This window comes from Quercus suber, unplaced genomic scaffold (genome assembly GCF_002906115.3).
Source record: "Quercus suber isolate HL8 unplaced genomic scaffold, Cork oak 2.0 scaffold_108, whole genome shotgun sequence".
NCBI lineage: Eukaryota > Viridiplantae > Streptophyta > Magnoliopsida > Fagales > Fagaceae > Quercus > Quercus suber.
This window is the reverse complement of record NW_027069573.1, coordinates 689,332-701,714: the sequence shown is the minus strand read 5'-3', so window position 1 is coordinate 701,714 and position 12,383 is coordinate 689,332. Positions and strand designations below refer to the sequence as shown.

The following is a 12,383-nucleotide window of genomic DNA, read 5'->3' as shown; positions in this document are numbered from 1 at the left end:
AGCCATCAAACCCTTATGCTACATAATACAGGAAAATCACAATACACATTAACCAAAACCCAAAGCTGAAATGCTAGCAAGCAACCCAAACAAACTAATAGTGCAAAGATAGTAATTCTACAAATAGCCAAAAAGATTAGATTATAATATAATTGATTATCTCTCTAATAAACAAACCCAAAGCTGAAAGAAGCAAGCTAGCAAGCATGCACCACAATAAGTGCTAGTAGGCAGCATTCTTTAAAGAAGAAGGAAAGGGTGTTGGCCAACATGGGAGCACACAGTTGAAGGCGTTACTCGCTGAATAATGGTTAGCCTCAGGAAAATCACAATAGAGTTCGAGCGTTTTCCTACCCAAGTTGCATATCAAAACCTTCGATCTAATCCCCAAATACAAGATATCCCCATTGATGGGATGAAAACCTATCACTGTGATAAAAAAAGATTGTGTTAGTAAGAGCCAAAGGGATTTTTCGGAGACAAATTCCTTGAGAGACACTTTGTGCTGCAAGCACCATTCGCCTCCACCTTTGTTATCATAGTCCTTGAACTCCCAAACGCAGATATGAGACTGCACTAGAATCTGACATATTTTCAGGCACCCCTGACACACTCCAAGTCCAAGGCAATCAATAAACTTCATTAGCCCCCGTTCTATAGGCTGCTCCATTAACTGCTCCCATTCTATAGGCGGCTCAATTTCAAAGCAACGATTGCCTGCGCTGTTGTATAGATCAAACGCCAGAAGACTGCCATTAGTACCGCACCACAAAAGCAAGCCTTTGTATGGAACAGCAGAGGAAGGAAAGCAAGCTACTTGAAATTCCTTTGAATACCCCACGACACTCCATTTACCGGTGTCTGACGAGAATATGTGTGCTTCGGAGGCCCCTACCTTGAGCATCACCAACCTGTAACTGAAACTGACTTGCTTATCAACAATATCATTATCACTATTATTATAGATAAACCCAGTGATAGTGAAACTTTGAGGTTTAGGAATTGGAGGGAGCGCTAAACCTTGTTTAGTGATTGGATTTATGACATAATAATAGCATCTGTTGCCATCAAACCTATGTTCTGCCAGACACAAGAGCAAGTCATTACACGAAGCTTCAAGCCAAAGTTGCTTTCTTAGTTTGTATATGTAAGCAGTGAGAAATTTCAGTTCTGGTTCAGAGTTAATTACGAGGAGACGATTACTTAAGTACTTATCTTTGTACTCCAAGATCATGATAAAGGGCTGTGCATGAGGGTTTGTGTGGCAGTGCCTAACAACGCTGCGAGTGAAGTAAGGGGTAGAGATTAAAGAGCACCAGTGTTTTGATACGCCTTTGCATTGAACTCTGGATTTTAAAGGTAGCCGAAGCAGGATTTCTGTCAATAGAAAATCCGGGAGATTGTTCAAACTCATTGCCATTGTTGTTCTTCTCTTTTGCCTTTGGAGGTTTAGATAACATCGAAAACATTGCTGTCTATATATAATATAATGGGATAAAAAGGATTTCCTAGACCATCTCGGAATGGAATAAAAATAAATAAATAAGGATTTGAGATTTCATAGAGACCAAATCGGAATTGAATTCCTAATTTGTGTTGGTGTCGGAATGGAAGTCCAAAACTTTTCAATTTAAATATTCACCCAATATTTTTTTTTTTTTTTTTTTTGAGAAACCAAATATTCACCCAATATAATGGGATAAAAAGATTTCATAGAGCTTTCGTGTTTGGTGTATGAATTTTTTATTTTGATGATGGTTAGACCATTATTATTATTATTATTATTATTATTACTATTATTACTATTGTAGAGATAAGGGCTCAAAATTATATATTGGGTCTTGGGCCTTGGCCGAGGACATTAGTTGGTCCGAGGATGAATAAACAATAGTGAAGTTGTTAAATTTAGAGTCTCATGAATATGTTGCAAATGAAAAGATTGAGGGAGGTGATCCGAGGAGTAGTATCTCCTCGGATAAACGAAGCACAGATAAAATGTATATCCTATCATTCAAAGTGGCCTTCTAGGAAATTTCACTAATAAGGACATGAATTATGAATGTACAGGAGGGATGGAAGTTCAGAAATATTTAAGAGAAAACTACTACTACTGCATTGAATGCTCTGTAGCTAACTCTCCGGCTGCATTAATGGAGAAGTGATCTCTAAACAATGTTTTTCATCCTTACAACTACCCTCTAAAGACTTCAGGAATATGCTGATGGGATAAGTATCAAAACCAACCCTTTAGCCAACATATGGAGGGTAGAGATGAAAGTGGAAGATAGTATAAAAGAAGAATGAGGTAATGAGAGTGGAGATCGAGAAACTAAGAGAAAAACACTATAGCATCAAGAACTGACTTTGTAATCAAACCTGAGAGAAATATATAAGATCCGGTCTCCTCAAACTTTGTCGAGGACAATTTTTCTTTAGTTTAAATTTGTTTATCTTCTTTCTTTTATCATCAAGATCAACCTTATTTGTTATCTGATTCACTAAAGCTCAGTTTTCCAACTCACTCTCTACAAATTCATTGTTTTAGGCTTTTTGGGCCTAAGTCCATCCACTTTTGGGCCAGGGACTCAAATTTGGTCCTTACCATTATATATAAAACTGAAGCCTCTGAAACTTTCACACTTTTTCACGTTAGCATAATATTTAAATAAAATTATCATTTTATTTAAATAAAATTATTTTTGTTTAGTTCAAACTTCACAATGAATAAAACTCTATCTTTCTAACAAGTCCAACTTAAACTCAAACTCGTCATTTTCTTTAAACAAAATTATTTTTGTTTAATCTAAACTTAACAAAGAGTGAAACTTTATCTCTCTAACAAGTCCAACTTAAACTCAAACTCAAAGATTGATAATTTATCTTCAAATTTGCGAGATTAATCATGAACACTATAAAAGCAATGTAAATCCCAATTTTTATTTTTTAATGCCGAGTAGAGGTATGAGTTCTTCTTATGTTATTTTCTTCTCCTCTACTTTGTTAAAAAATAAAAAATTCATGTAGTTTTTGAAAAGTAATTTTCACATATGAACCACCAAACTCTCTTTAGCCGTTTTTTACAAGATAATAAAGATTGCAATAATTGAAATTATTCTTTTAAATGTAACCTATCTTTCTTTTATATTTTTATATTGTTTAATCATATATATTTTGTTTTGTTTCAATAATTTCTAAGTAATGAATCTTCTGTTTCTTTAATATTTTTTAATCTTTCAGAAGTTTTAATATCTAAATTTTTGAGTTTTTTTTTTTTTTTTTTTTTTTGCAGCATTTGAAATTGTCTTAAAAATTTTTTGTAAGCCATTGCAAGTTCAAGCAATAGCTTCTTTATCAAATTGTAACACAAATTAAAATCATACAAGAGCAAATCATTTACTTAATCAATTTAAGATTTTATAAAATTATTTTAGTCTACCTCACAAATAGGTAGGTTCCTATGCATAGCACAGGTTAGGACTCATATTATTATTATTATTATTATTTTAGTTTGTTTGGAGGGGACATAAATATGATTTATTGTGAAGTTTTTTTTTTTTTTTTGGGAGAGGGTTTCAACCTATGGCATCCATTATGGGTGTTTGCGATATAGTGCAGTGCAATTTTGGATCATTTTTAGTACCACACTTTGTGGTATAGTTTAGGTAAAACCATAACTGCACCGCACCTTATTTTTGCGGTCACATGTGCGGCGCAGTGCGTTGTGGTGCAATTTAGAATTTAGCCAAAATCATAACTACACCATACCTCATTTTTGTGGTCACATATGCAATGCTGTATAAGATGCAGTTTGAAAGGTTTGAAGTCGATATATTTTTCAAATTTTGGGTTTTCCTACCTAACCCAAAACTAATTTTTCCTTTTATTTTAGGCCAAGTTTTAAACTATTGAACTAGTTTTTATTTATTTTGGATTGGCTTTCCTAATCAACACTTGCTAGTGTTATCAAACTTTTTTTTTTTTTTTTTTGGAAAACTAGGGTTATTAAACTATTAATAATATATTTAATATTAAAAATAAATAAATATATTAATATATAGAGAGGGTGCGGTGCAGTTTGTGCAGTTTTCTTATTAGAAAACCGCACTGCACCATATGGTGTGATGCATTGTTACTTGCAGTGCGATGCGATTATGCTATTTTGTGGGCAATTTTGGTGCGGTTTGTGAGGTTTTTGTAATTTGGTGAACACCCCTAGTGTCCACTTTTAATAATAACTCTTTATTATCACACCAAAACACCAATCTATTTTTGGCGTAGACGAAGATTGATTTCCAGACCTCTTATTCAACTATCGGAGACTTTACCAGTTAAATTAACTGGAACTCACATTTATTGTAAAGTTGATTGTGAGGGAGAGGAGAAATTTCAGTTTAAAATTGAGATCATGAGTTCTTCATTAGGTCATGTAAATTAAAGATAACATTAAAATAGAGGGTTGAAAGTTGAAGTTTTTTGAATTGTTAGAAAACTTTTTTTCTTTTTTCTTTTTCTCTTTCCTTTCTAACTATCATGATTGGAAAAACTTAATTCTCACTATATTCTATCACTAACGAATAGGCTTATGATATGAGTAGATGAAAATTTTAATATAAAAATAAAGTAAAATATATATGTAATTTTTTATTTTTAGAGAACACTAAATTTCTTTAGTTAAAACTTAAAATATAAAGCAATTTTTTTATTTTAAAAAATCCTTGCCCTTGGTTGGTTTAGTAAAGGGTTATATAAGAAAATAGTAACTCTTAACTACAAAATTTTTGAGAAAAATACTGTTATATATGACTAATAGTGCAAAGACAGTAGGTATACAAATAGCCATAAAATTAGATTATAAGATACTAATTGATTATCTTTATAACCAATAACTAACAGTTATTAACAAAAATTACAATGATTATTATAATAAAAAATTTACGTTTACTACTAAGCGTGTCCGAGCTCTTTAAGTATAGCAGATAATTTGATAAATGACTGATTAGTTTTGAGTTCGGGTCAGGTTTGTATATGGACGAGAGATTTCTGGTAAGTTCCCCCCCTTCTCTTTTATTATTATTAATATTATATAAGATCAAATTTTAGCAATTTTGCGTATAAAATTACACTTTGCTCCAGCTCCCTTAATATTATTATTAATTCTTTTACTAGTAATGCTGCAAGTACAAAATTTCCTACATCAATTTTTTGTTTTTTTGAAACCGGACCAATCGTATTATTAATCATTCATAGAAATAGAGTCCATGTACAATGCCTCAAGAGTTGGAGGTGGAGACTCCTCCATCCAACAGATATCATCTTCTATCAATCTAGCATACTTAGCTAAGGAGTGGGCAACACGGTTTGCTCTTTGTTTGACCCAAAGGAAAGACTGACACCTACAACCTACTGCTAACACACGGATGTCTTCATAAATATTTCCCAGTCTAGAATTGATTACACGCAAAGAAGCCAAAGATTTCATTACAGTGGCACTGTCACCTTCAATCTCCAACTCCACAAAGCCCGCATCAACTGCAAACTCCAGAGCTCTTCTACACGCGAGCACCTCAGTCTCTTTGCTATCCACAACGACCTGTCCTTTGGCAGACATAGCTGCCATAACTTCCTCCACATTATTCCGGATAACCAGCCCAAACCCTGTGGAATTCACATTTGTAAACACCGTGTCATCGAAATTCAATTTGTAAAGCGACCCCAAGGGAGGCCACCATACCTCAACTGAAGCAAACGAACCCGAGATGCCCAACTGTAACTGTGCTACCCGAAACTCCTCCAGATATTCTCTAGCACGTTGGTTCAGTTTGCCTAGATCTTGGATGACACCGCCATGCAATAAAGAGTTACATTGGTTCCATATTAACCAACTCTGGACCCAGAACAATTCCAGCTCCTCACTGGACAATCTGCTTTGCATATCTTCGACCAAGTGTAGCATATCCACGTGACCACTCTTACCCTTTTGCAAGTATCTTAAGCTACTAGCCCAAATGTCTTGGGCTAGTCAACATTCACACAAAGCATGGTACCCTGTTTCAGTGACCAGCAAACAGACCCCACACCTGAAGTCCTCAACAATCCTTCTATGAGCCAGGTTCTCACGTGTAGGCAGAATATCAAGACAGGCTCTCCAACCGAACACTTTTATTTTGTTTGGGATCTTGAGCTTCCACAACTTTGTCCAAACCGGACCACCAATCACCTCCCCTGAACTTTCACCATTGTCAGCTTCTTGCTTTGAAATCAACCTGATATCCAGGTTTCACTAAATACTCACCACTCTTTGTATAGAGCCAGAAAATCACATCAAGGACCTGTCTACAGCTCAAAGGGACTTTAAGGATTGCCTCTGCGTCTGACCTCTGAAATTTAGACATAACCACCTCTTGATCCCAAGAATTTGTTCTCCAATCAATGAGGTCTAAAAACCTCCAATCCCATTCCTCTTCCACCGGTGGGTGCAGAACGGGGTTTGTGACTTAATTCGGTATCCACTTGTCATGTATAACTGTTGACACCTTATTTTACAACCCACATTTAACCTGACATGAAAGTTAAAATGGTACTTTCACCTTAGAAATATGCATTTTGATTCTGACCATTAGATCTTTAATCTCATTTCACAAAAATGACCTTGATGCTGTAACAATCAAATCAACTAGCCATAAGCCCTAATCAAACCACCAGATTGAAAGTTATCATCAAATTAAGTTTTAATGGCTGAGATGCACTGTCACAAATTGAGTCCAACTATATGTGATTATGAACAATTGATTTCAATTGGTTATAAGTGTAATCAGTTGGAGATCAATGATGTGTCATAATTTGATTGGTTAGACCTACATTTTATGGTCAGGTTGCATACACCTAATTAATTAGATAGTTAAATATTAATTATTCAATGAGTAATTTGTACAATTATCTTTTAATTAGAGTAAATTTGGAACTAATTAAGTCTGAAATTGGAGTGATTAAAGCCATTTAATGTTAATTGGGAGTTAATTTGAGACCTATTAATGTTAATTGTGTTGAAACCATTTTCTAACAAATGACTTCTGCTCACCATTTCATCGATATCTCTCAAAATATTTTAAATGAGGTTAATTTTCCCAGAAACTAGACATTCGGAGCTTTAATTTGAGTACAAGAACGAGACAATTCCGATTAGAATTGAGTCAGATGTGAATTTTCTAAGTTGGCTCTACAGACTGTTACAGCAACTACGGAAAAACCGAACTTTGGCTTGCTCTCCACTCCCACCAATCTCTCTATTTAATACACCAGATTTTCCCCAAGACTAAAATGAGGTCTAAGTTCATGATTCTTTGTCAACCCTCATTAAATGGCCTTTCATTCATATTTCCTCCACTACCACAATATAAACCCTCCCTCTCCTTCATTCCAAGAGATAAAAAAACCCTCATCTCTTCTCCTCTCTTGAGTTCTAGTGAAGTAGATTAGTCTTGTCATATCTTGGTCTTCCTGAGACTCAAAGTATTGAATGAGACTCACTTTCCCTCTCCTAACTCTTCTTTTCCTCCTCCACCTTTAGGACCTCTATCAAGAGTCTCCTCCTTCACCATATGGATCTTGCATGAAGGTATATTGCCTTTCCCTAACTAGTTTTTTATGTTGCCATAATGAGAGTTTAAAATTAAAGCATGATGATAACATTTGAATTCCCTTGAATATATTTGAATGCTCTTAATTGTTCTTATATGTTCTTCACATGTTCTTAGTTGTTCATCACATGTTCATGCAAAATACTAGTTTTAATCTTAAATCCACATCAAAATATGAAAAACATGTTTGTTTGAAAATTCTTTCAAATTCTTAAATCTAGGTTATCACCATCTACACACATTCACTAGAATTTATTTTTCAATTCAAATGAAATGCTTAATAAATTAAATTAGGGTTTATCACATGCACACACTTTAAATTCAACATGCAAATTGATTGATAACATATTGAATGATGTAATATGAATGTTGGCCACTATAGTCTAGAAGACTGATTTCACCAGGTAAGATGGGTGTCTAACACCTTCTCATCTTGTAACATAGCCTACGAACTTAGATCAAGGGTTGATAAATCAATGTTTATCCTTATAATTTTCAATTTTTAGATTGTAACTAGAAAATAAAGTTATGTACTTTATCTTAGATTGTATATAAGACCAAAGCCATGTAATTTTCTTATGATCAATGTAAATTCAATTTCAAATTAATAAAATGGGGAATTTTTCAATTATGGTTTTTTTATTTTTCCAATAATTAAATAAATGGCAACTCCATTATAAAACTCTTAATCTAAAAGAAAAAAATATAACTAGTCGAACCTCCATTTTGAGAGACAATAACACGACTCAACACATTCACATGGGTTTGGCCTAACATCCTAAAAACGGGCCAGGGGCGCGGTCTCTCATAGTGACGACTCCACTGGGGATATTTAGAGCTAAGTTTCAATTAGATTATGGTGGCCAACCATGTCATTATTTGTTTATTTCTTTTTGTATATAATAAGTCATTATTTTGCATGTCATGCATCATTTGCTTGAATGAAATTTATTTTATTTGTGTGCTAGCCCAGAAGCCCAATAGTATTAGCCGTGGCCCGTGGATTGTGGTCTTCCTGAGACTCACATATCCAGTGGTAAACCTACCACCCATCGTGACAATGATCATCATGGTTATGCTATGGTGGTTCATAAGGACAAATTATACCGTTCGTACCAACACGGCACTCCTAGCGTCACAAATTGGGAGGTACGACGTCCTAACTTGTGGGGACCTTTAACCTACCTTCTACCCATACTGTAATGACCCATAGAACCTACCTTTAGGTCTGTCCATGTAAATTGCATTGCATTATGCATGTGTTTGGCCATTGTTTGAACCATGATAAGCCTAAGTCCAACGCTTGAGCCCATTATAATTGTTTGAACTTTGTATGCTATGAATGAACTCAAACCCAAAGGCTTGTGATTGAAATCTACTTGGTATGGAAACCGAAAATTGTTTCTTGAATCATTCAAAGCCCAATACTTGAGCCCATCAAAGGTGTATACACATGATCAACATCAAAGGCCAAAAGCTCACAAGATGCATGCATTTCAAGTGCAAGCCCAAGCCATTTCAAGCAAATATCAAAATATCATAATCAAGGTTCAAGTCTTCCAAGTGCAAGCCCAAGCCATTTCATCATAATCAAGGTTCAAGCACACCAAGTCTCAAGCATCCTAAATGGACCAAGAAGAAGCAAGTGGCCCAACTTTGCCTCACTCCACATTTGGTTTGCAACATCATGGTTAAGCTTAAAGTTTGTTTGTTTATTCCATGTTTCTATGTTTCTTTGAATTCAAAAATTTCATATAGCATTTAATGAGCTTTGTTCATGCATATGTATTAAGAAAAAAAACAAAATAAAACCAAAAAAAATTTCAAAAAAATTTTCTAGATTTCCAAATCTTTCCCAAAAAAGGAGAAAAATTTTCAAATGAAAAAAGTTTTTGGACTAGGGGCATTAAGCCCTTAAGTCATTTAAAAAAAAAAATTCTTTGAACTAGGGGCATTGGACTTCCTAGTGATTTTTTCAAAAAGACCCATTTTTTTTCTTTCAAAGATTTCAAGATTCTTTAAAGTCTTCTTTTCAGAGGATCCCTTGGACAAAACTTTTTCTAAATTAATTAAAATGTTTAAAGGCTTGAACTATCAACTTGTACTGAGGAAGGATTGATTTCATTTGATCCGTGTAAACACTTTTGCTAAATTACTTTGAATAAAAGAAGAAATGGTCTTACAAGGCAATAAAAGAAAATCTATCCATCAGAAAATTCAAAAGGCTCATGCATTCATTCCAAATTTCTAAAAACTTTTGTGTCTCCAATAGAGCATTCATACTTTTTCTTCTAAGAGGAATTTATTAAAAGAGCTTAAGTCACTGTGCCTACAAGCAAGCATTGCTAGGGATAGGAGGCCGTCTTTGGTAAAACAAGATTATAATTTAATACCTAGAATGATCATTATCCATTGCTAGCCCATTTGAGTCTTTAAACACTTAGCCTCTTTTTCGCATGAACCCACTAAAATCTAAACCTAGGGTGAGAAAATTCAAATTATGTATTTTTAAATCTCATGTTGAGGAGGAGTCGACCTTTAAATCTCATGTTGAGGAGGAGTTAACATTGAGCTTTGAAGCTAATTGATAAAGCTCTCCTAAAGAGAGAAGAAAAGACATGTAGAGAATTCATTAAGTTAAAGATAAGAGATCATCAAAGAAAAATGAGCTTTCACTCAATCAAGGAAAGAGAAATGAAATTCCATCAATGTGAGAGAGAAAAAATGTGCATCAAGTTTGAAAAGCCTAAAATTCATCATGCCAAGAGGAATACAATATTCATCTAAAAGAGATTTCATCAAAAAAAAATATATATATATATATATATATTCATCAAGCACAAAAAGGTGCAAGTGCATCGAGGCAAGAAGGGAGTCTAGAAAGTGCATCAAAATGACCAAAAATATTAATTTGAGAAAAACAAAGAGGGCAAAATGTCCCTAAAAGTTCATTCAATCAAGAGATGAAAGACCAAAAAAAAAAAAAAAAAGGAAAATCCTTGCAAATTGAAAACTTGAAGATGTAACCTAAAAAGAAAATGATTTTACAAGATGAAATTCTAGAGGTATGATTCAAGGGGAATGAGCATAAAAACAAATGTTGATACAAGTGATCAATGAAGACTAGTGAGAAGATGGTAAAGAAGAAATGAGAAAACTCCTCCAATACTTGATTTTTGAGTAATGCATACTTGGGAGAACATCTTAGGGAATTTTGAGCCTTTTTATATCATTCATTTCATAACCTAAACCCGGCCTATATTACAACCCATGAATAAGACCTTCTTGAAGTCTTGCTAAATGTAGGCGCATCTTAAACTCTAATAATATTTTTCTCTTGAATTAAAAAGGAAAAATGCTTAAAATTGTCAAACCCCACAGGATGATATATCCGAGGAAAAAATTTCTCAAATTCTCAAATCCTCAAAATGACTCAAAAGAACTTCCAAACTTAGAGCACTCTCCTTGTTTATACCTAACAATGTGATTTATAAATATTATTACATTTCTTTTTTTGATTGCCTTTAGAGACTTAATCTGACTATGTTCAAAAGAATGAAACAAATTTAATTACATGAGTTTAATGATCTTGATCCTTCCTAATCAAAGAGATTTGTTTGATTTTTAAACACTTTGATTTCCCAAAATGGTTGTTCAAAGGATCACCTCTTGTTCAAAAAAAAAAAAATCATTCTTTTTCAAAATCCAGTTCTCTTTGAATTACGTCTTGACTTGATCCTCTATGAGAGAGGTACATAGATAGCCTTGCAGAGGCCCGGTCCCATTCACCCAAACAACCTTGGAGAACAAAGTCAAAACAATGTGACAAAATTGTTTGGGTGCATGTTAGGTTAAGCCCATTTGTTTGCATTAAGCATGTTTAAACTTGGAGCATTGGCCTATTTATATTGTGTGCAAGTTTTCACGATAATTGGTTTCTAACAAGCTAGAGAAAGAAAGCATTTTTCCAGGAACCAAGGATGGCGGACCATGATCTTCTTTCATGTACCCCAATGGTCACAACATCAAATAAATTCAACTTCAATCTAAGCATGGAATATGCCCCAAACTAGGGGCACTGGGTAAGTACTTCCAATTCATATCAATGAAAAAATCCATTACTAATTGAAATTATCTTTTTGTAGGAATTAAGCAAGGACTTATCCAACAATCCACATCAACTTCTAGCCAAAATTATTCTCATTCAAATGATAGGTTTTTCCACCCAAAAAAAAAAAATCATCATGAATTTATCTTCATCACTTTTACTCCATTTTCATCTTCATCTTCTTCATTTTTTGAAAATGAACAAATCTTCATATTTCCAAAGAGAGAAAAAAAAAATCAATTCTTTCTAAATCTTTCAAAAAAAAAAAAAAGGAATTTTCAAAAAAGCCTTGGACTGGGGGCATTGGGCTCGTACTTCTTTAGTTACCATTAATCAAAATTTTCAATTCCTTCAAAAAAATTCAAGATTTCCAATTTTTCCAAAAAAAAAATCATCAATCAAAATTTTCAATTCCTTCAAAAAAATTCTGGATTTCCAATCTTTTCAAAAAAAAAAATTCATTAAATTCTTCTTCAGGAACAGAAAGCTATGATCCTCTTCTATATTCTCCAGTGATGCAACATCAAGTCAACTGTCTACCCTTTGCATTCATCGAAGTATGGAATATGTCCTAAACTAGGGGCATTCGCCAAGTATGCCAATTTTTTTTCAGTGAATAACTCTTTTACTAATTGAAA

General features: G+C 33.8%; 1 protein-coding gene across 1 annotated transcript; it reads right to left on the bottom strand.

Annotated features, from left to right (window-relative positions):
- Nucleotides 1-223: 223 nt before the first annotated feature.
- Nucleotides 224-1,420, bottom strand: LOC112033908 (putative F-box protein At3g28280). The gene has a single exon (XM_024066681.2). It carries the CDS (start codon nucleotides 1,418-1,420, stop codon nucleotides 224-226), a length of 1,197 nt encoding a protein of 398 aa, XP_023922449.2.
- Nucleotides 1,421-12,383: the final 10,963 nt, after the last annotated feature.

Excerpts from the sequence above, each read along its gene's own strand:
- LOC112033908 (XM_024066681.2), bottom strand. The coding sequence starts at position 1,420 with ATGGCAATGAGTTTGAACAATCTCCCGGATTTTCTATTGACAGAAATC.